The following is a 25,571-nucleotide window of genomic DNA, read 5'->3' as shown; positions in this document are numbered from 1 at the left end:
GAAGGTGCTCTTGTGTAAAATTGACAGAACACCAAGAACTATGCACCAGCTATGAGAATAATTTTTTTTCTAAACGTGCTTTAATGAACTGCTCCTTTGAGAAAATCACAGTTGACATCTTCAGCCTGGAAATTTAATAAACAACGTCCATAACGCTGAACTGTGGCTCCTGAATACGCTCTAAGGCTGCAAATTTACCATGTCAATGACAAACAATGTTAAGCCCACGGACTGTTCAGCTGGTATGTAAAATGGAAAACATTACAGCTCCAAAAAGTAAAGACAAATCATTTAAATTGTCCCCTGGCGGCTTGCTGCATTATACATCATAACCCAACCTTGTGAGTATCATTCAAATCCTATTTTTCATGAATTTATTGTTAAGATTAAAGCATACATTTTTTTAAGTGACACATGTTGAAGTGTTTAGGTTACTGATAAGTTATGTTTTGATTTGTTTTCTGAAAGGAAAATGAAGGGGAGAAAAAGGCCAACATGGAAGCTGTATTCTCTTGTATGGCTATAAGGGGCGGCTCCATTAGTTTGTATGCAAGTCAGAGAAGATGTGAGGACTATCCTCAGGAAAATATTCTCTCAAATATACTCTCAAATCCTCAGGTCAGGTATTCTTCAAAGGAAAACAGTGTCCATTTTGTAAATGATTGCTCCATTTAGAGTCAAATAGATCACGGAGCAGGGAATGGTTTATGATCTATTGGACCATAGTGATTGACAGCAGGTGTCACACATGGTGATGCATTTTTCCTCGCACTCTCAGTGAGATCCACCCATTGCTTCTTTTCCCCATCCAAAACCAGGATGTCATGGGGAAGAACTGCAACAACGTCTAAAGGTCAACAGATGCTTCATGAAAGGTTGACACTAGAGCTGGGTCAACTCATCCATGTCTATTGCAATACTATAGATCTGCACTTGGTGTTTTATGGTAGTAAACAATATTTCCCCATTAACTGAGACTGATTTTTCCCTTTCAAGCGAGAGCAGCAGCTTGTGGAAAAACAGTAAAAACAAAGTTCAATTTTTATTTAATTTTTTTTTACATTACAATGTTAAAAAGAAAAACTGAAGTGAATCACTTGTTCCTTTGGCCAGTGGCCTAACTTTCCATCCAATCTGTTCTTGCATTTATGATCACAAACTGCCTCAGGACATGGTTCTCAAACACCAGCATCATCAGCTGCCCTAAAAACATTCTTTTCAAATAGGTTTCAGACCTGGCATTTCAACAAAGAGGGACCTGATGAAAATAGTGCTGCCTTCCACAAACACCAACATATGGAGATGCTGGTCACTCTGGCAAACTCACTACAGCAGGAGAAAACAACAAACTGGCTGCCAACCGGCTCCCTGAGAATCCACATGAACTGGCTTAACTGCCAGTAGATCATGGCTGGCCATGTTTGGTGGAAATGGTCCACACAGTTGTAACTTATCTGGGAGTTCTTGGATGAAAACTCCCATTGTTACTTGTGGTAACAATGTACTGTAAATGCCAACTTGACCACTTGATCCCTCTGAAGTGTGTTTGCGCAAAGCCCCATTGTCAGGGTGTTAGGAAAATCACAGAAGGCACTAATGAAATTCTTTCAAGATTGTAACAACTACAGCCAGCGTCAAGCCTCCTTTGAAGGGTTTAAGGAGTCAACGGTCTTCTTAAATGTCAGAGCCTTTGTAGGGCTTAAGAGATGGGTCTCGGCGGCCACGGGGGCAGGACGGTGTTTCGCAGAACGGGCCTTGCTGAGGCAGAACCATTGCCCCTGGGTGGAAACTGAGTGGGGAAAGAAAGACGTAGAGACAAAGTGATGCATTCCTACCATACCAAGAGAGAGCATTTAGAGGATGAGAGGAGACGAGGCATTAGCGGAGATTAGCGCTGCGGGAACACACAACCACAGAGTTACAGCCAGATACACTGATCCGTGCACATGCTCTTAAGATGAGCACTTTGCCATTAACCCACAGAGAGGGGTTAACATCATGGTTGGATCACGACAGGTTAGATGAGTGTGAAAGACCCACTATGGTTGCTGCAGCTGACAATGAATGTGTTTGGGCATCCAGGTGCTGATAGTTTCTCAGTAGGTATTCTGGGCAGTAAACAGCATGTGGTGGGATTGTTTTTGGTCAGCCTTCATTTCCTCTGAGGAGGGCTACTTCATTTTACAGGGTTAGGGTAAATTTATATTGGCTATAAAGTTAATCTTACCATTTCAGACTGATCTAAATGAAGCAGTTTAGCCTCAAGGGACATGTCCCACTGGTGATTTCCACATTTCCCATTCCGTGCAGTGGATTCTGGTAGTGAAGCCTTGTGTTTTGGAGATAAGGAGGTGTCCATTTGGCCATTATTCATGTGCTTATAGCTATAGTTACAGGCTGTTTGCAAATCAGAGGATTCAGGTGCAAATCCCCAGCATGTAAAACTGCAGACTGTTGATGTTTGGGCCTGTGATCATATGGACAATCATGATTGTACAGTGGATTGATTGCTAGATGTACGACTGTGCAGCGCCCCCTCTTGGTATTAAAGAGTTGAACGCAAGGTCTGGAGTTGGCCTCAGTCAGTTAACAAGGTCGTTAAGAAAGCACATGCTGCTCCTGGTGCAAATTATCTGCCATATTATTGGACACTATTTTACTGTATTTTATCGCACTATTTTATACACATTTTTGGTTTGTGTTTGCTGTCAAGTCAAAGTGATAACTTTGTAGCCATCATAATTATATTGTAGCTTTTTGTAGCTTTTGTAACTTCACCCTTTTAATCAGCTCTCTAGCTTTGTCTATGGAACATCCATTGTGAGGGCAGTAACTTTGATCAAAACCGCTGGTTTTCAAAATAAAACACAGGCAGCAACAGCAACTTTGTTCTGAACAAGTCATGTTGGTCTGGCTTGAAATCCAGAGTTAGCCAACACATGAAAGTGTCAACCATCTATTGGACACCACCTGGTGGCACGACCATCAAGCCTGCAATGCTGGGAAGCGTGGAGATCCCTCCCTTCAACGAGCGCCCCGCCGGACATGTACCTTCAGTCTGTCTTCTTACTGACCACTGGAAGAACTTTATCACGCCAGTTTGTTGAGTTTGTTAAAACAACGACAAACCCACTGAAGAGGCGCCACTGATTCAGTTTCCGTTGCCAAAAGAGAGGTTTGCCCCTCCATGTTTTTCCCCGATGAGTCATGTTCGATGCCACAAGTGCGCCTGAAACAGCTCAGAGGAAACTGAAAACACCACACACAACAAGAGAAATCACCATGGAGAACACTGTCAGTGCTACAATGGATATATTATTTTTTATCTCTTTCACTTTCAGTTGCTTTTGTAAAGTAAGCAGTGACACGGAAAGCAGCCTCACTAGGCTCCAAAACACTTGTGTCATGTTTGTGTCATGTTTACATCACTGTTGATCGAAGCCAAAACTCCTCAGCCACATTATAACGCTGCTACCAAGTCACTTCCAGAAATAAATGGGTTTTTTCTTGCACATCAGGTTTGACTGTCCTGCATAGAAGCCTGATCATCCATCCTGCCCATAAAGGCCATACAGCACCATTTATTTGAACAGAAACACCAACTGTGAGTCAGTGCTGGACATCACCACAAACCGCTGCAGCCAGGTCCCAAGTTTGCTTTATATAGCTTGTCCTCACTTTACTTCATCACGTCCACACCTAATAAAACATGTCCCTCCTTGTTTTGCTTCCCTCTCATTTTCACCTTGATCTATCTTTACTTCCTGCAAGCTTTTCAATCTAAAATAACTCCCTTCCTTTTGGACATTTTTTTTTCTCTTTTCCTTGTCCAAATCATTCAAAATACCATCCCAGACCTCTCTTCTTTCCATCCTGCTGTGATTGTCATCTGCCAAATTGTCCAATCGAACAGCTCCTGTCCTGACCAAAAACATGGCTAAAACTGGCTCACTACGTGTCCCCAAGCTGGTGAGCTTCCAAGGTTAATTGAAATACTCCAGACGCCTTATATCCAGTTATTTTTAGCATCACAATAAAGCTCAACAAAAAAGAAACACCTCCCAATATTTCCAGACATTTCACATTAAAAGTGCTTCTGGGGAGGGGAAACCGTTCCACCAAAGGTTCCTGCCAAAGCAAATGTAATCCAAGGGAAACAATAGCATGAAAACATAGTCCTTTTTTCTCTCGCTCTCTCTCTCCCTGAGCTGCTTTTTCAGCAAATGCTGAAATCAGTATTTCTTTTTTTAAAAAGGAAGTCTGTGACATTTGAAATAAAGAGTGGTTTTGTTGGTTTTCAGGGGAAAGTAATATCTTCCAGAAATATTGCAGGGGCCGGGAAACAGATGCCTGGAGGGAGCAGGGGGATGAACTGGGTTTGTTTGGAAGGAGCCCAGATGTCATTACGTCAAGTCAGTGCTCTGTTAGCAGCTGGTGTTCAGCACAGCTCCACTGAATCAGACGTTAACAGTTCAGACTGTAACAAACTTGATTATATTGCTTACACAGCGAGCATTTAAGCAGCATTTAACACCGTTTCCATCCGTAAATGATGTTAAATGTGTGGCCATGTGTTTCAGACTGGGCTCGGCTCGGAGATTTAAAGTCCAGAGGTTTAAGACTCAGCGCTATAGAAACAGCTTCACTCCTCCTGCTCTTCTTATTTACTGGATGGCAGACGTTTTTTTTTTTTTATCTTGTTTTAAATCTTGTGAGTTCTTGTTTATGGCCATGTTTGGTGTGGTTTTTAGATGGTCCTCTGTCTGTCTGTAATATGGACGCCTCCCTCCGTTTTACTGCAAAACAAAAGAGTAAAGTCGCATGACCTGACCTGACCAGGTGGTTGTTATTACATGTGGAGATGAAAATTAATTTTCATTCAAACTACACCTTTCAATAAAGACCTTATTAAAGATAAAATTAACATTTTTCCTCTGCTGCTAAAAAATGGAAGGAAAATCACACTATCGTTCTGTACTTTTTCTTATCGTTGTATCGTTATGTAGGTAATGGAATCTGTGCTTTTACTCGAGTTTATAGTTCACATATGAAGAATGCAGCATTCTCAGTCAGAGGGACAGAAGTCAGTACATCCAGGTGAGGGGTAAAGCCTTGGGTAGAATTTAGTAGAGAGGCAGCCACTTGGTCCAGCTCTTCCAGGGGGAATCCCGAGGTGGAACACCTCACCAGGGAGGCGTTTAGGAGGCATCCTAACCAGGAGCCCGAACCACCTCATCTGGCTCCTCTCAATGTGTATGAGTAGCAGCTCTACTCTAAGCCTCTCCCGGATGACAGAGTTTCTCAAACTTTTTTAAATACCAAGTAAGTACTAACTGAAAATAATGCTATCCAAGTAACACCTAACGTAACTGTAACGTTAAAATACAGTGGTGAAAATAGGTTAAGCAGAGATGTCACAGGAGGCAGATGTATTCCCAACAAGACCATTTAAGGCCACATTATACTTCTCCGACTGCGTAACCACGGAGACCACTCAAGCCTTCATACTTCTGCGTCGTGGTGACGGATACGCGCTGCAATTTCCCGCCCGGTCAGTAGGGGTCGCTGCGCAAGGTTGTTGTGCTTCTGGCTACAGTGAGCAATGGCGTCCGAGAGAGAAAGAGAGAGAAAAAGACTGTTGTTGATGAAACAATGGCCGTTTCTCACTGTTCTCTGTCACGAAACGCAGTTTTAAGATAATTTGAGGCGAGAAATTGGCCATTTAGAGTCGAAACATGTGCTGTGTGTATTAAGATATGACGTATTTATAGTTTGGCATCGACGTTGTCGGCGGTGATCAGCTCCGCCTCTGTGGACGCTCGGTGCGCACTGTGAGCCGGCACAGAGCAGCGTTATCTCGGCCTGTCCTGAGGACCAATCGCAGCTCTTGCGGTCTTTGTTGTCCCTTGACGGAGTGACGGACACTTACAAAGCCTACGTCATGTGCGCGTCACTTTCTCTCTACTGCACATATCGCCGAAGTCTGTGACATTTGAAATAAATCTGCAGAAAGCGCTATTGTTAGCAACAGGTAAACCAACAACATGTCTTGTTGTGCTGTCGGTTGCACGAATCGTTTTAACAAACAAGACAAAAGTCTGAAGTTTTACCGGACACCGTCAAGTTGCACCCCTTTCAAGGCTAACCGGAGACGTCTTTGGTTGCAAGCCATCAGGAGGAGCGACTGGAACGAGCAAATGATAAAAGAAGCAAGTGCAGTGCTCACTTCATATCAGGTAACGTTAACATTACGTAAATTTTTGTCCTGGCAATTATTACTATGCATAACAATGTTAAAAAACAATGTTTGAGACCAACAGCGTAATTAAACTCAAGTTTAAGTCAAACTACCGTAGCTTAGAAGCTAATGGACTTGAGAGTGGACTTGATTGTCAGTAATGTATCCATAAGCATCCAGAGTCGTGTAGGACTTTAAGTTCTCCTTGGAATAAAGAGTCAGAGTGTCGATCAAGTACGAGTGGATATCAGGCCACTGCAGACGGGGCCACTTCATCTCGTCATTAATCCACTCATCGTTGCCTAAAGCATATGGGTCATCAAGCTGTATCCCATTCACCAAGGTGAATTTGCTAGCATAACTTGCTTTATCACGAGGCGACAAGCTGGCGTAGTACGAAGAAAACATCTCCTTTTTTTAGACGTCTGAATTCGTACATGAGAGCCGGCTAACTTCACGACAACACTGCTACTTAAACGCTGAGTAGCGCCCTTCTGCAGCCGAGACGCGTGCGCATCTGCACTGTTTGTAAACAACAAAGAGCCCTATACAGTAGAACAGTATTTCTGATTTTCCTCCCAATCACCACAAGAGGAAGCTCACTGGTGGTTACATGTGCCACAGTTTGAGAAACATGGATTTAGAGAGTTTGCCCAGACTGCAGTGGTTGCCAGGAAGCGTCTAATGTCTCTCTCTAGATTACCAGGATGCAGTTTTTCACAGGAAACCATGACAAAACAAGGACACTAGTCATCATTTATGTCGATGAAAAATGTCTTATTTTCCAAACAAAAAGAGAAATTTAGGTTTTAGAAAATGCCACCGCTCTATTATTTCCTGTTTTTCCTTCAAATCTTAATTACATGTATAGTTGAGCTGTGTGTGTGAAGTCTAAAATTGTAACTCCCATTTTGGTTCTTTTTTTGTCCGTGCACTACTACTACTACTTTTCTTGTTTGTTCTGTGATGGTTGTTTTGTTTTGTTTCCCCTTTTTTTTTTATTATCATTTGGGAACAAGATGGAGACAAGATCTCCTTTGCGACTATTCAAAACGTCCTGAAATGACACGTTTACCTGTTGGCGAGCTGTAGGACACAGTGATGTCTCCAGTGAGATCGGCGGGAGGATAGCGGCCGTTGAGGAAAGCTGAAAACGACACGACACTGGAGGAACCGACACCTGATGGGAAAGAAAAACACAGTCACGTTTAGGGATGCTACCTAAGCATTCAATCTTCTTTATTCCAGACACAGGGGCGGTCCATAGAGAATACAAAAAAAGACATACAGACATATAGATATATTAAGTAGTAATGAAAAAAAAAAAAAAGACTCATAGACAGTCCATAAAAAGTTCAGCTATTCACATAAAGATTGCAACACCAGTGGTTCCACAGTTTAGAAGTAAATTATTATTATTATTATTTGCATCAGTGATTAATCTGTTGTTTATCTTCTCCATTAATTGAGTACTTGTTCGGCCCATAAAAGGTTAGAAAATGTTGGTCGATGTTTCCCAAACCTCAAAAATTATGACTTCAAAGGTATTATTTTGGGTAAAAAAACAGAAAATACTCACATTTAAGGCACTGAAAACTCAGTGAACCTGTTTTAATTATATTAAAAACACTCAACCTTAGTAATCAATTATCAAAATAGTTGACAATTCATTAAGTAATTGACTAATAATTGACTAATTGTTTACGTTCTAGTCACATTTATATCAGATAATTCCCTGTTGAGCTGCGTCCTCCTGCAAATCAAAGACTTTGTATCCTAAAATGTGGATTTTTGGGCATTTCACATCGCCCCTGGAAAAAAAGCCTTCACTTTAATATAAGTCTTTTCCCATGGCTAACCCTGTTAGTCTTGCAAGATCTGGACATGTGAGGGAACAAAGAGCCTAAAAAAAACAGGCAGGACCACAGGGAACTCCTGAATCACTGAGGCTAAAGACAGATGCCTGGTTTCATTTCAGATTTAAATACGAGTTGGACAAAGGCTTTGCGACTCTGTTTCAAAAATCGAGCAATATTTTGTGTATTCTAACTGAATACATTTATAAATTACACGAACAAGAAATCGAATCAAATCGAGGCCTTGCAAATCTGATGATATCAAGCCCAACTGGAAACCGCGACGGCAAAACAAACAACGGTGAAAAGTCAAGAGCAAGCAAGGATTTCTTTTATTAGACCGGTGATAACGTGAACCAGAGAGTAAGCATTGCTTTCTGTTCAAAATGTGACCGCCCAGACTAAAATGCAGCCGTTAGTGTGGACGTCGGGGCATAACCATAGCAGCTGCGATATGCATTTCAGAGTGAAAAGTGTGGACGCAGTGGAGATAATTTGTGTGAGTCATTTTAACCTCTAGGGCAAGAGATCCAGACAAATAATTATTTTATAGATGGATAAGCCAGCAAACACACACACTGGTTTCCATCACTTCAGAGGAAACTGCATTGATTGCATTCATTTCCTGGAGACTTACTCTCACCTTATCCACAATTACTACTGGCCTAATCCTAACAGTTTTTTTTCTACCCGATAATGTAAATTAGGTCCCCGCAACGTAAGGAATACCAGGTACACACACACACACATAGAGTCAGCATTTCTGAGGTGTGGACAGGACAGGACACAGCAATACTAATACTACGCAACCAGACTCCTTAATGTACACACACACGTGTGCACACGCGCACGCACGCACGCACGCACACACACACACGCATGCGATGAAGTGAGGACAGAGGATTAACAACATTCACCAGAACTTTAACATCCAAGAATCCAAGTTAACACACACACCCACAGTCTCACACACACCAACACACAGAGTGAAATTATATGTAGCATGAGTAAGGGGCGATGACTTGTAGCTTCCTTTCAAATAGCCCAAAACCAACAGAGAGGGAGAGAGAGAGCAAACAAGCCAGAGAGAGAAAGAGCAGGGATCAAATACAGACAGAGAGGAAAGGATATATTACAGCTAATGGCTTCATGCAGTCACACACACACGCACACACACACACACACGGTGGTGTGGTGGTGTAATGGGCCGTGATGTTCCTGAGCTCAGCCTGTTACAGGTGACTGAACACCAAGTATGTGTACATCTGTGTGTTTGTGTGTGTGTGTGTGTGTGTGTGTGTGTGTGTGTGTGTGTGTGTGTGTGTGTGTGTGTGTGTGTGTGTGTGTGTGTGTGTGTGTGTGTGTGTGTGTGTGTGTGTGTGGTTGAAAGTATGAAGACATTTGTGTGTGAAAATAATTTTCTGTGTCTGACACTGTGATTGTAGTCATCATTAAAACTGACCCTCTTCATCTCTCTTTCACACGCACGCACGCACACACACGCACACGCACACACACGCACACACAGGTTTGCGCCGCTATCCTTTTCAGGACCATACACTGACTTCCATTCATCTTCGCCTCAAACTTTACCAGTTGCCCCCGAAATGAGGTTCTGCCTCATTAGGACCAGGTTTTGGTCGCCATGGAGACTACTGGTCCTAACAAGGTTGAGTGTTCATGCCAGAAAAGGTCCTAAAGAGGTAACAAATGCACACACACACACACACACAGGGACACACACATTCACAGAGACCCTCATAGAGAGGGTGAGATGAATCACTCTGGGCAGAGCAGAAGTTGAGATAAAACAGGGAGTCGACGACAAAGAGAAGAGAATTGAATGAGCAGATACTTTCTCCACAAGACGTCAAACACCATGAACGTGTGACCTTTGCCCTCTCTCTCTGCCTTCCTCTTCTCCCACACCCCTCTCTTCCATTTCACCTTCTTAGGTTCCTGTTTCCTTATATATTTCACATTTTTTCAAGTACATACATGAAATATGTGACGATATATACATTTTAGCCCCTAAATACACAAACACAGATGAATATCAAGCTTCAGTGAAGCCAGCACATTAGCCTTTGGCTGAGGTTAAAGAAAGAACGTTTTAGTTTTCTCAGAAAGTTCTCAGATTTTCCAGCTTCTTAAATGTACATATTTTCTGGTTTATTTTCTCCATGTCAAAAAATAAATGATGGGACATTTAAGAACATGGTTTTGGAATCACTTTTCAGCATTTTATGACATTTTGTGAATCAAACCTACTTGACTCGATTAACTGAGTACTTATAATCAGTCAATTATGATAATAATCGTTGAAGCCCTATGAAGTATAAAATATTTATATAGTTTTTATATATTTTTTAACATTGAATCCATTATGAATGGACTGCTAAATCAGTCACCAATTTTGAGTGGAAGTGTTTTTAGTGGCTCTGTGTGTCTTGTCTTGTTTGACTTGCACTTGCCAATACGACCAACAGAGGCCGCCAGAGGCTTGTTGATAGTGTTTTTTTTTCTGAATAGTGTGTAAAGAAGTGTAATTTTAGCTTCTCACGTGTGAATAAGGTCTGGTTTTGTCGTTCCTCTATGACAGTAAAATGTATGAAAATGTCTTCATAGTAATGTTTAGGGAACCATTTTAATTGAATTCATTAAAACGACACATTATTTTCTGCTCTACTGTATATAAATGAGACATAAAAAGTAGCTCATAACTTTAAAGAGAGGCCTTGATTTCTTCATTACCACTTCCCCTCTCTGTATCCTTTCTCCCTCCGCTACCCTTCATTTCACCTTCTTCCTCGTCTCGCTCTCTCTGCCCCTCCCGTCGTTCTGTCAGTCAGCAGAGGGCTTTTAACCTCTGTGCCCTTGAGGTCAAACTGGTCAGACGGTTTTAAGTGCCTTAAGTGTTCCCAGGCCCATTAAGACTAACAAACAAACCAAAGAAGACACAGAGTAATCCCTCCTCCTCTTTCTGTCTCTCTATCCATCTCTGTCTATTTTCTTCACATACTCAGACACATCTGGACGGTCATGGAGCTGCAGGACGTGGACCCTGGACCTGTGAGCTCCAGGTGACACGTCGGTTTCTGTGACCTGGCGGTCCGACCTGGTGAGAACGTTTAGACTGGTCCCAGTGTATTCAGCCACATTAACCCATTAACACCACTGCCAACACAAACAAACCACGTGAGGGAGTCTGAAATCCCCAGCTTTAGCTTTTCTCCCTTTTTCAACAAATTTTCCCCCTCCTCTTTCTCAAATCTTACTTTCTTTTCATCCTCATCTGTTCTGTTTTTCTAACTTTTCATCGCTTTCGCAACTCATTTATCCCCAGGTTCCCCCCTCTACTTCATCTTAAGAGACGAACTGAGACTTATTTACGATCGTTCTCATGCTGTTTCTGCCCTCTCCATCACATTCACCTTATACACGAATTCCCCTTCTGAAGCTATTTATAAACTCAGTTTTCAGAACTTGAAATAAAATACCAGAAATACCCGTCCCTTACACCTAAACACTGAGTAGCTTCTGTGTTAAAACGAGCTGAAAGGCTGGGTCTTGATATTATTGTTCGGTGTTTATACATGGAAGAAGGCCTACTCGCCGTCATCGCTGAGGAAGATGAGCGTGTTGTTTCTGAGGAAGAGGATCAAGAAGAACATTTCTGGAATGAGGCCATAATGTGTTTGAACAGATATGTGATGCTAAGTAGCTGCTGAGGAGTGAGAAACTGGAGAAACATGCATTCCTGGGATGGCATTAATGAATCATACAGAATTTTAAAGGAAGCCACTAATGATTCATGCGTTATTCAGTGAGTCTGACCCTAACCCTCTTTTAGCCCCGTTTCACCTACTATAATCTTCACTATAGCTGCGTTTCCACTGAGTGGAACGGTTTGGATTGTACCAAAATACCCAACCCATACCGTTCCCTTGGGGTACCAATGGTAGTATATGGTGCAGGTGGAACTGATTGGAGGAGAGAAAATGTCACTCCATTGTGACTGGTGTTGCTTCAACACCTGCAGTCTATTCTCATACAAATCTTGACGTCTTGTTGAAACAAAAGGCAGTCAAAAGTCAAAAGTCTGACCCAGGGCTTTACCGTTCCAAACCTGCACTGTACCAAACCGAACAGTTCCATGATGGAAACACAGCATAGGTTCACCAGGGAGAATCACTGAAAACACAAGACTAAAACCTCTTTTCACCTGCCAACTGGCTTTGTCTGCTGTGTGAAAGGATACGATCAGCACTCACTCTCTGATCAAATGACTCCACTACAGACACAGGTTTTTATCAGCTCTGGCTCTGATCAGCAGTAGTGAACATGACACTGAGGTGAACATGCCCATTTCTTCTTCTATTACTTTATTTTGGCTGGTCTAGATGCTGATTCATTACCTTTTCCCCCCTGTGCAATGTTGTGGTGTGCGCCATTCCAGCAGTTGAGTTTGAAAGAGATTGAAGTGAAAGATTTAAAAAAGTGTGACCACAAGACACCGTCACTGGTCTGGAGCCTTTAATCTCTCGTGTGTCGTCTTACCCACTTGTGAGACTTTCGTTTCCAATTGTTTCATGGTAGATAAGCTGTTCTTGGAATTTGTATAATCTAATTAATGTGGACTGTATGGTGGATCTGATCATCAATACAAATTGTGATAGCACAACTGGAACCAAATTTGGAGAAAAGTTTTAGCAGCACCAATTTCATGTACGTGTAATAGAAATGAGGCCCTGTGGTAAATACTGTGGCACTCACTGTCTTTAGCTGGTTACAGTGGTTTACAGTGATATGGTTCAAGTAACTAATGGCTGTAGTCGTTTTACCAATACTGCAGTTATGGCATCATATCATGCCGACCAAAGTCAAACACAACTTCATCTCCAAAGGCAAAAATAATTTCCAATGTGCTGTCAGATGAGAGGACAAAAACAACTAACAGCATGATGGCGCTGCACAACCAAGGCCTTTACATCAACACAGAGCCCTGAAGGTTCACAGAGAGTGGACAGGAAAAGGCAGCCTTACCATGCAACTACCCATCTTTTGTCATGGCTATCACAGCGATGTTCAGAGCATTCAACAAATATAGATTCAAAAGAAATCAATACTGCAACAGTTCTGGCAACTTTCTGATGTTTGTAAGTTCAATCATTTGCAGAGGGCAAACAAGAGTCTAATTTTCGAAAAATGTGGTGTTGTTTGATTTCACCTCCACCCCTGGGTGTCTCCAGTGAAGTGTTGCCACCACCCTCAGGGCCCAGGTTAGAGCCACTGACAGCTCAGTTTAAAGCGGCTTCTGAATGTTTGGAGGAGGTTACAGGTCAAGAGGGGTGGAGATGAGGATCTATACCGCACAAGGAGATGGGAACAGGGTGGTGGTGGGGGGTTCATGTTAGCTCTTGTGAGTCTACTCTTTCTTCACCATGTGCAAATAATATAAAAAGAAAAACAAATGGCAGAGGCTAAATTTGTTCTGACTGAGGCATTCCTGGTTTGCCACCGGTTTACCTGTGCGTGTGTGTGTGTGTGTTTGTGTGTGTGTGTGTGCGTGTAAAACCACAGACTTGAGAATCTGTGGTGACCATCATTGTGCTGTTAAACACTGACCTATGACCTCTGCGGGGTAAGATTTGGGTCAGATCACAGTTATGGTTGTCTCCTTAAACACAACCACTGAGATCTGCACTTGGATTTAAACAGAGGTGAGGTTTACTTTTGAATTTCAATGTTCAGAGCTCGGTTCTATATTTGATGATGAGAGATTAATCACAGAATTTAGATGGTTAACCAAGATTAATTGCAGTACTTTTACATAATTATTTTGCAATTTACAACAGTTCTTAATCCATATTAAAGGGATAGTTCGGAATTTTGAACATAAGACCTATTTTCCAACTCAGCCGGTGTGATGGAGACGTCTGGAGACATTTTCAAGAAATTTCATTCAATTCTTCTAGTTCCTGAGTTCACTGGTGCTATGGCTAGCGCAAGTCAATGATACAAGTTAGCATGGCATTAAAAACACTCATACTGACTCCACAGTGCACCCTAGGCAAATCAATTGTAACGGCAGACTATCGATGTACATATCTGTGTTGATAGAATAATATTTGAAACAAAACTAACGTCGCATCGCATGCATTTTTGAGGGACTACTTTCTCAGCACTATACTTCCGGCAGCGGAATCAGTCCACCGCTGCTGGAAGTATGACACGCTGCTGCTGCTGCTGAGACATAAATCCTTCAAATTGCAAGGTTGGTTTTATTTCAAACATTCTATCAACACAGATATGTACATCGATATTCTGCCGTTACAATCGATTTGCCTCGGGTGCACTGTGGAGTCAGTATGAGTGTTTTTAATGCCATGCTAACTTGTATCATTGACTTGCACTAGCCATAGCATCAGCGAACTCGGCAACTAGAAGAACTGAATGAAATTTCTTGAAAATGTCTCCAGACGTCTCCATCACATCGGCTGAGTTGGAAAAAAGGTCGTATGTCCAAAATTCCGAACTATTACTTTAACAAGGCAAAGCAACTCTTACCAATGTATCTTGATTTGGATTGAAACGAGTGCAAAGAAAGTCAAATAATGAACTTGACTTTCAGATTTATTTGATTATTTCAAATCAAAAGAAGTGCAATAAGCCTGAGGGAACACATTATCTATATACTTCAGAAATGTCAATGCAACATAATTTGCAGTTTGCAGGAGTTCCCACGTCAGTTGCCTTTTCTTGGGTTCATGAAACCAAGATGGCACTGAGCAAGCTACAAAACAGCAAATATGAAGAGAGAAAAAAAAAACAGATGTACAGAGATAATTTGCATTCGAAGCAGATTATTAGGGGCTGGTTACGAAAAAGCTAAAGCCAAGAGGCAACTAAGATTCATCAAAGATCCTAAAGGACAGACTTTTTAGATCTGAAAACACAATTCAGGCCTTGAGAGTTTGAGTTGATCTTGTTTATTAGGTTTATGCTTTTTTTGTGTTTTCAGCCCTTTTCCTACCCGTTTTCAGCCGTCTTGCTTTACTCGTGCAATCATGCTAGTGTCTCTAGAATGTTACCTTAACTCTGCTATAGCGAGAAACAGAGAGAGACAGAATAGTGTGGAGCCGATGGGCTTAATCAGCTTTGTGTGAAGTAATTTGACATTTTTTTTTACCCTTAAAAGTTACATACTACAGTTTTCAAGATCATACACGTGAAAAAAATAAATAATGGGGGAGTGAGTGATGAAGGAGAGGAAGAAAAGACAGGATTTAAAGGGAGACAGGTGGCAAAGGACGTAGACAACGTGAGAGATGGAGGGACAGGGAAGTGGAGGGGTAAAATGCTGACACATGAAGACATCAGGGGACAGCATGACACATGAAAGAGAGGAAGGAGAGAGAGAGCAAAAGATGGAATGAGGAGAAGAAAAAAGGGGTAGAGGGAGGAAGGAAGGAACGGAGGGAGGGAGGGAGGAGAGAAAGGAGAGTGAGAGACAGAACAAAGGAGGCAGTGTGTGGTGAACAGGGGATTGAGTCGCCATCTGAGACGAATAAAAACTGGAATAACAATAAAAGTCAGAAGGAGCTACCCCACCTCCCCCCTCGCAACCCCACCCCCAGCCACACACACACACACACACCATCACTTTATCCTCTGTGAAGTGCTTTGGACAAATCCCTGCGAAGATACTAGAGTTGGCGTTCACACTTGAAAATGAACACACACGCGTGCACGTGCATAAACGCACGACTGGATCCACCACAATGAGCCAGATAATCAAAGACACACGTTGAAGAGCAGCAGAAAACATGCAGGCACGCAGGCACAAAGAGAGGGAGTGTTTGTAGATATTACTTCTGTATGTGTTTGTGTGTGTATGTACAGTATCAGTGTGTTTTGCTACTGTATGCAGGAAGGAAAAGAACATGTGAGGGTGACATCAAGTGATGATGAAACACACTGAGCACCTTTACACGTGGCATTAAAATGCATTTTCTGTGATCCTGATTGCAATCGGACAGCGCTAGACTTGACCACATGCAAGTGCAGGTGTAACACCCGAGACGCATTATAAGGACGGTTTGTTTTCAAGATCTGCCAAACCACTTCAGCGTCTCCGACAGAACAGCACGGTCTCCTCTGCTTTTGTCAGTTTTCCGCTTTCAAATTGCAGCTAGCTAAACCAGAAACTGGCTAATACTAACAGCACTTTTCCACTATACATGCTTAGCTAATTTTTGGGGCAATACCAAAGGGATACAGCAATTGTACCTGGTACTTTTTTTGGTACCTGCTCTGGTGAGGTTCCAAGTGAGCTGGGCCGACACTAAAATGTGACGTCAGACTGCCTGGAAGAGTCATAAGCTGACACGAGAAATCGAAAACAATGCTGAACCGTAGATCAGTTAAAAAGACTTAAAGCGGACCTAGACCGGAGGTTCCAATTAACAATGTTTTTTTTGTGTGTATCTGCGTCATTACCTTGTTTAAGAAGCCCTGAAGGTTCAAAACAAACAGTCCAGCCACTGCTGAGAACGCTGTGTTGTATTGTAATCTCGGGCTCAGCAAGATCTCTGAAAAAACCTGGTCCGGTTACGTAAACAACGGTTCTCCAGAACAGGAGATCGTCCTGCTCTGGGCACTAGTCCGGGTACATCCGGTTGCGTACATTGAACCGCAGAAGAAGAATAACATCCGTTGTGGAGGTGTTTCACGAGTGACAGTGTCTTCTGACTCTGGGTCTGACTCTGGGTCAAAGTCATAAAAGGGACTGCGGCGGGGAGTCGTGACTATTTTTAAACATTGTTAAAACAATGTTTTGATAATGAGTAGCAGTGCATCCACCGTTTCAGAGGGGGGAGCTGCGCTTCTGAGAGGCGATGTGCTGAATATGTCACTTCCGGGTACTGGCCAATCACAAGACAGTTGGGAAGGCTCTATGCTGGCTGGCAAATCACAACACAGTCTGTCTTCTGGGGGTGAGATTTATGTCTGAAATATCGTGGCTCAGGAGAGTGTCAGAAAAGACAGATTTCTATCGGCTCGTTTACAGCAACTAGGAGGATTTTGACCATAAAAACAAGTTAATGTATGTAAGTAGACCTCCATAACTAACATATATGTGCAACAGGACCACTCTATGTGAGCTTTAAAAATCCAGAAAACATGCGTTAATCTCCAACATTTAGCAAAGACATTTCTGAAATCTCAATATTTAAAAGAGGAGTCTAGTGTATTTAGAGACAGCACTGCCGCTGATCGTGAGCCGAATCACAAACCGTTCAGCCATATTTTAGTTCAGTGACCGTGTTCCGAGTACAGAACGATTGGGTGAACAAATCGCCACCCACAGTGTTGCGCAGGGCGAACACACTTTATTCACTAAATGGATGCCGTGCTGTCATGCTTTAATACTGAGACAGTGACAGTAGTCCAATTGAACAGCATCATTGGAAACGTAATGACTACAGACATGAAACACAAATACTTTCAACCACAAACAATTAGCTATTTATTTGGGTTGTAGCTAGAAAGTGCGTTTTTCAGACGTTTTCTCATTGCTGCCTCAATTAACCCCTTTCATAACATTCTTCTCTGTCATGTAATAAGCCCTTTGCTGGAACCGTGAAGTATCCTCTTGTGGAATCTTTGGTTGCTTGAGGAGAGACGGACACATTTGCTGGCCAAATTTGTCAGTGCATTTGAAATATAACAGCCAAATCACAACGTTGCGATGCAATCAGCCTTCAAATGAAGGACACAGCTGCAGTGTTGTTGTTGACAATGTCACTGATGCTTTCCACATTTCCCCATGTCACTGCTCCATGTGTCTGCTCTTTGTATTTGGTATTTTCATATTAAAACTACATGAGTCATCCAATGACATCAGGATGAAGAAGAGGAAACGGGAGCAGAAGACAAGCTGAGCGTTTATAGGGTCGCGTTGATATGTACCAGCGAAACGCGCTAATAATTTCCGATCTTTTCAAAACAGACTTTTTTTTGACGATCGGCCCAACTTCAAATGATAATTGGCCAAGTGTGCAGGAAATTTACGCAGGGTCTGAACCTCTGTTTTCATTCTCTACACAACTGCTCCCATCACTGTTCACGTGTTCAGCCAAGTGCAACACTTTGAATCTCTTCCAGGAGTAAAAACACACTGCTTCACTGTTATCCCCATTCGAGCAACTATCGTGACTCTTCTCCCTCAATGACGATCAGGTTTTTATTATGCCTCCAATTGTGGCGGTTTAAAACGGCAATAAATAATTCTGCCTTTGGACAGGGTTTGACAACAGATCATAAGAACAGAGTGGTTTTCTTTTATATCCTCCTGAAGGGCAGTTTGATTTCATACATACAGTGTGAAACTGACTATAATATATACTTTTTTCCTCCGCCCCTAAATTAAAGGCTAATCATGAATGAGCCGACTATACAAAGACGTTAAAAGTTGGCACTCTAAGCAGTTAAAGCTCGGGCCTGTAATTTGTTACATACCGAGACTTTTATCTTCTTCTTATTTGTTGAAATCTTTGCCAATAACTGTTGTGAAAACAAAACAGAACTAGAGTCTGTAGGCATCACAATATCAAAAAAAGCAGATTATAGTAAACCATGTCTATGCTATGTTTCACCTGTGATTTGGGGGTGGAGCTTAGAACACAGGGTTGATGAGAGGGGGTGGGGTTAACAACTTATATTTTGGTTTTCATGTGTAGCTTTTCCACACTTAGAGACCCTAGTTTTAAACAGGGATGGCACGATACCACTTTTATGAGTCCGATACCACTATCACCAACTACTGACATCAGTCAATGACACATTTGTGCTCGCCATTTGAAGCTATCTCCAAACTGTGTAACAAATATAAATGCTGTACTGGATTGTCCCATATCCGATCCAGTATGGGACAGATACTAACTATAGCTAATCCCTAGTTTAAAAGGTGCAACATGCAAATTTGAGCAGACAAAAACAAGTGTGATTACACTCACAAATGTGAACACAAGCTGTCGTGCCGAGATTCACCAACAGAAAATACAAGACAGCACTGCTGAAGCAGGGCAAGAAGCTCAAAGGCTCGGACGTCTACATCAACGAGAATCTCACCAAAAAGAATGCCGACATCGCCAGGAAGGCTCGGCAACTGTAGAAAGGGGGCAAGATTCAACACACCTGGACGGCAAACTGCAGAATCTACATCAAAACGAATGGGGAACGGGACTGTTCAAATGTGCTGGAGAAAACAGTGAAGAACCCCATTTGATTGCAGCATTGTTAGCATATTTCAGCGGTTTCTGACGGAGCTCAAATGCAACAGGCAGAGCAGCTACAAAAACAGAGACAGAACAACAACAGCACACACACAGGAGGAGTGTGATATCTCTCTCCCTGTTGAAGACATCAGGAGTCTAATATTCAGTACATTTACAGAGGTATCATTTGTTTCCTGTGGACAGGAAAACATTTCACTTCTGTCGCGTCACTCAGCATGTTCATTTAATCAGATGTTATTTGCGCAAGTGAACTTACAACAACCCTTAAAAAATGCTGTCAACTGGCAACTGTTGCGTGTCTGTAAGAGCACCCCTGGTTCTGGCACGGAAAGATGACGTCCTGTTTCTAGCGTGGGAGTGGAAAACAGTGGAAGTCATTTGTTATTATTTTGTGTTTTATTGGTGATAGTCTGCATGGTTTACATCACCGTATATTCTCTGCTTACGTTTGGTTTACACCAGGCATAACTCCAACAGCTTCCCGTGCAATCCATAAACTAGGGGTGACATTTTCTGGACCTAATCATAAAGAAAACTCAGAGTGTGTGACTCGGATCCAGCTTCTGTCAGCCAACTCCCAGCATTCATTAAATCTAAATCATCAGCCTCCATTAATTTATTTTTCCTTAATTTTGTAGGAGTGTAACGGATGTGAAACACATGCTTTGGGGTCAAATTCGACTGCCCGGGTCAGCTGCGGTGGTCCTGCTGCTTCAGAGCTGAGCCAGGCTTATTCTGGGCCAAAGAAGGCCAGTGAGGGGTCAGAGGAGGGAGACAAAGGAGAAAAAAAAGAAAGACAGAGAGTGCCGGGTGGTTGGTAGCACTCATGTTTCGAAGCGGGGAGTTGTTGACTGAGTAGTGAAAGGTCGAGGTTGAGAGCCGAAACACAAAAGAGCATGACATGAACACACACACACACACACACACACACACACACACACACACACACACACACACACACACACACACACAGCAACTTTCTACTTCAAGTGCATCTACATTTCACTGGGATATGGGCGACATGCACGTATGTGTCCATAGATATGTACTGTATGTGTAGGTATTTATATGACATATATTATCACAATTATAGAGAAACCCGACAGTAACACAATGAACAAGCACTTGGTTGACTTTTAGAAGTAATGACCATGACCTCAACACATTGGAAATCTGGGGGAAAAAATGGTGAAAGGACTTTGATTAATAGATTTACTCATAATTACAGAGTGAATTTTAATTATTCACTTCTAATCGAGGCTCGTTTGTTCAGTGTGCAATCTAATTAGCAGAACTGCTGATGGCACTGACTTACTTTATTGTTTTAATCATCTTTACTGCTGTGTTTTTCTATTGCAATTTATTGGCAATTTCAAATCTGTTCGGGATTGTTTGATCCGGCACAATACGGTCACAGGGCCACATCCTGACCAGTCCTCGAGTATTCGTTTAATTCCTATCTCGCATGGCCTGTTTAGCGCAGGGATCATTGTTCCACATGTACCGTTTTTTTAGCAGACGCACACCGAACATCCGGATTTCAGCTGGCACGATGGCGGAGACGGATAGTGAAACAGCCCGTAAAAGGCAGAAAATGTCCAAAGTGTGGGACCATTCCACGCTTAAACAAGAAGCCAACAAGGTGCAGAGTAAGCACTGCAAACTACAACTGGCGTACCACAACAGCACGTCCTCAATGATTCAGCATCTGAGCCCAAAGCATCCGCTTGCTAACGCTTCCGGCACACGCTAACGTAAACATCGATGTTAGCTGATTTAATGTAGCTCACGAGGGCTGCAGCTGTCGAATATTTTTGTAATTGAGTATTCTACCGGTTATTCCTTGATTAATGAAGTTATCAGTTTTTTTTTGGTTTTTTTTAATCTAAAAAATAAAAGTTTTCTCAAAAGAATAAATAGATAGATAGATAGATAGATAGATAGATACTTTATTCATCTCACAGAGAAATTCACAAACAAAAGGTTGCTCGAATACACGAGTCTCGGCGTAGAATAATCCGTATCCATGGGATATACTAATAATAGTTTCAGTAGAAACCAAGAAAATTACCTTCAAGGTAGAAATAAAGAAATTTAAAGTGAAACACCCGGAGCTGCTAGAAAGGCTGCCACTCGCGTCGGCGCCGGAGTACGCTAAATAATAATAATTTTACATTTTGTGTCCTCAACTAATCTGAAAACGTTTGGGTTGAATACTCGATTACAAAAATATTTGATAGCTGGTACGGCCCCTAAACAATATTATCTGTTTCACATGTAGCGCCTTGGGTTAGGGGTTGACTTGTGTCTTTGTCTATAGAATTTTTGAAATACTTTTTTTTTTTTTTTTTTTTTTAATACCGCCAACTGCTGAACACATTTCCCCCTGAGGGGCAATGACGCTCTGAACAGGACTTGAGCGTGCATCGCTGGAAGTGTGTGTGTGTGTGTGTCCGCTTGAGCGAGGCTTCTCTATAAGACCCTTCGGACCACGGCCGTATACAGAGCACCTCTTCAGCGGTGTGAGCATGACTCACAGCCTCTGATGTCCTGCATAAACAGTGATTCACTGAGAGCTACTGGCGTGAAGAAAACCTCTGCAGGTTCAAACTGAGTCCCAAATTCAAACCCCCCCCATTGTTTTTTGACAACTTCTTCAGCGACTTCACTTTTGATTTAGTGTTGAGTTTCTGTCACTTCAGACATGAGGATATCAAAGTATTTCCCAAAACACGTTTTTTTGGTGTGACTCAAATGGTAAATGAGTCATTTGTGAACTTTAACTCGCAGCGTGTTACAGTGTCCATGAGCTACATATTTAAAAAAGACAAATGATCAACTTATTAAGTGTCTGAAAACACAGCTGGGCTGATGAGACATCACCACGTCGCAACTTCCGTCTGAAAACATGGCACGTATGGGCGAAAATAACACATACGGCAAAGAAAACGCATGACAATAATAAGGACGACTCGATTGTGCTTTTATAAGTTTCAGGCTACACATGTTTTTTTCCAGACTTGTATAACATGGAACAAGGAATTTAAAGATTAAGAGGCCAAAAGAAAGTTTTGTGCTGCCACTGTGGCATTGACTTTTGACCTTTGCCAACAGAAATCTAAACAGTTAATCCATGAGTCTTAGTGAAATTTTGTGCCAAATTTGAATGGATTTTCTGGAGGCATTCTTAAGATAACACATTCACAAGGTAAAAAAAAAAAAAAAAGGGGGGGGGGGGTTGAGGTCACAGTGACCTTTGACCAGTGAAGTGTAAACAGTTCATACCCAAGTCTAAGTGAACATTTGTACCAAATTTGAAAGGATTCCCTGGAGGTGCTCATAGTGGGATGATATGAAAATCTAATGTCACGGATATCTCGGCCAAAATAATTGAGATAATTGTAAAAATATGCTTTAGCCTCTTAAATGCCTTTAAAACACATTTTTGCTCAGTTTTTTTTTTACGTATTGCTGATGTTTTTTTCTTAGTGAACATTTGTTAAATGAAAAACAAGAGTCACACACACAAAAAAAAAATGCTCCAGGCCACTGACTGACTGCCAGGATTGGAACGGAAATAAATATCTTCAGATGTACAGGTGCAGCACTGCATTTTGTTGAATATATAAATAAATAAATAATAACCTGGGAAAGTGTGGACTTGAGCTGTTACGACACAGGACTTTGCATAGTAATTATGCATAAAAATGGACATATTAACACAAAGATGCAATAAATGCAAAACATGTGCAGTGTAAATTATGAAAAAAAACTCTCTCTATATATATATATATAAAGTTGTGGGGGAAAAAGTGCATCATGTTTGCATTAAGAGTTGTAGGGGCCACGTACAGTGTATTTACAGATGAGAATATGCTGTGGTGAAACATTTCTGCATGGACGTGTCATGAATCATGGGAAAGTGGTGGTCAGTTTGATTCAGGGCTCAGAATAAATGGATGGTGTTGCACTCGCCTGAGAATGCTGCTGCTCACATCTTGAAATCATAAATTTGCAATCCGTACTGGTCCTTGTCAAAAAAAAAAAACTGAGAGAGCGCTCCTCTTGTGATGGATGATGGTTCCAGCGAATGTAAGGAGAAGTTTCAAAAAGAGGATTAAAAAAAAGTTAAATATAAAAATTTGCTGCCATTACAGATTCCACATCAGTGAACAGGATCATGACTGCACACAACATCCACGCTGTGTCACAACAACCACAGATACAGATACTATCTCTATTATCATCTGGTCACAGAATTATGGTGAAATACGACCATTATGACACTGCCTCAAGATAACAGTGGCGGACAGCCTAAACAACTGTGTCTAACCACCAGCCTGCCATGTTAACAGGTCCAGTGAGTCACTTTTAGGACCATTTATTAGCAGAAATTGAATATAACACCCATTAATATGTTCATATTTGTGTAAAACAACTTTAGCTTTGGATGAATCCACTGTGATGGTTAAATGGCTTGTTGCAGGGATTTTGGGGGGCCGACATCTCCACTCCACCTACTGTCTGTTAGCAAAAAAGCAAATTTCCAAGATCAGGGCAGAATCCGGAGGTCTCGCAAAGTCTTGGCACTGCACACACACACACCTCCACGTACCGGCAATAAGATCAAGGCAGTGAGAGCATTATTTTAGACATTCATCATGGTAGAGCTGGTGAACAATAAGCAGAGAAAACTGTTGTTGGAGGAAGCGAGGAAGAGAACATATAGTAAATTGAAAGAGAAATGAAAACACAGAAGCACGCAAAACAGACGCCATCCATGGCTCCATGGGGGAGCGTCAGCGGTGAGTTTTTACGATGATGAGGATAAAGCGGTAGACAATGATTGGATGGATGTTTATGGTGGTGTTGTAAATATATTAACTCCAAAAGTGTAGGAGGCACTCCATAGAGGAAAAAGCCAGCAGACTTGCAAAGTTCCACTTTCAGTCTGTCCTTAGTTAATAAGAAAGAAAAGATTGTTCTTGCACTTGGTCCATCAATATTCAAGCTTACCAATCCCTTCATAAAAAACAAAAAAAGAAAGGCATGTTGAGAGAACAGACACCACTCGACAGCACGGATGACAAACACACGTGGGATTTCAGTTTGGGAAAGAGAATAGAAGTCAGATAGTGCCAGGTCCGGTAAGTAAGGTGCATGATTACTTCTGCCACTGCCACCCTCTTGATCATGTTTTGGTTTCGAAAGATGTCACTTGCTAAATGTACATCAGACTTAATAGTATACAGCTTTGTCCCAAAATGGGAGTGATGCTCCAAGTTTTCAGTTGAGGAACTTTTTGAAGCCAGAATGATGACTCCACCTCCAGATGTAGCAAGGCACCAACACTGCCAAAGTTAGAGGTTTCACTACCATCGGGGCTCTATCATTATTAAATATGTCATTGTACTAACGGCCTCTGATAAAAGCCTCCTTTGTTCATTTATGCTTTTACACAAAACGGTGGTAAAAAGGACACGTGGGACATTACAGAGCTGTGTAACACCTCAAAGCCAATGATTAACACAGTGTTTCAGGATAGGTGATGTTCTTTTAACGAGCCGACGGCTGATATCAGTGTTTGGGGTTGTGAGCTTGTGTGTGTGTACGTAGCGTCTGCGGCGATTCAGATGAAAGCTACCGCCATCTGGTCGAGGTGACCGACGCTCACCGACAGCGAGACGACAGAGTGCACGGAATAAAGGAAGAAGATAAGGGCTGAACAAATACATGCACGCTCACACCTCTCACTCCCTGAGCTGTCAGTGTGAGCGTGTGTGTCTGTTCTGGGTGTGGAGGAGGATGTGATGAAGGACAGCGGAGAAGCTGGAAAAATGTGTGATGCATTCATGGGTGTGTGTGTGTTTTTTGTGTGATTGAGAGAGTGAGTGAAAGAGAACGGCCGGCAAACAACAAAAAACGATTGTTGACATTAGATGATGAAAGACATGACAGGACAACAGCTGCAGAGAAACTGCATTTTCTTTATGATTCATCCTTAAAATATTTAATTTGTGTTCATTTGTTTGGTATTACATTTCTTTTTTCTTTTTTTTTCTTTAATCTTCGGGCAGTTTCTTTAAACCACTGCACAGGACTTCTTAACAACTAACAGAATCACAGTTGTTTATGTTCGCCAGTAATTCTTGTCTCATATTTCAAAGTCATGCC

General features: G+C 41.9%; 1 protein-coding gene across 1 annotated transcript in view; it reads right to left on the bottom strand.

Moving 5' to 3' along the window:
- Positions 1–25,571, bottom strand: part of bbs9 (Bardet-Biedl syndrome 9) — a gene marked incomplete at both ends in the record, with an annotated part of 193,403 nt that overhangs the window by 134,113 nt on the left and 33,719 nt on the right. Inside the window, one exon of the mRNA XM_083888066.1 lies at positions 7,314–7,418. Coding sequence (XP_083744192.1) covers positions 7,314–7,418 — 105 coding nt within the window. The remainder of the gene's footprint in view (positions 1–7,313; positions 7,419–25,571) is intronic.

The sequence above is a fragment of the Microchirus variegatus genome (assembly GCF_963457635.1).
Source record: "Microchirus variegatus genome assembly, chromosome: 1".
NCBI lineage: Eukaryota > Metazoa > Chordata > Actinopteri > Pleuronectiformes > Soleidae > Microchirus > Microchirus variegatus.
Note: the sequence above shows the minus strand (reverse complement) of the source record. Positions and strands in the feature narration are given on the sequence as shown.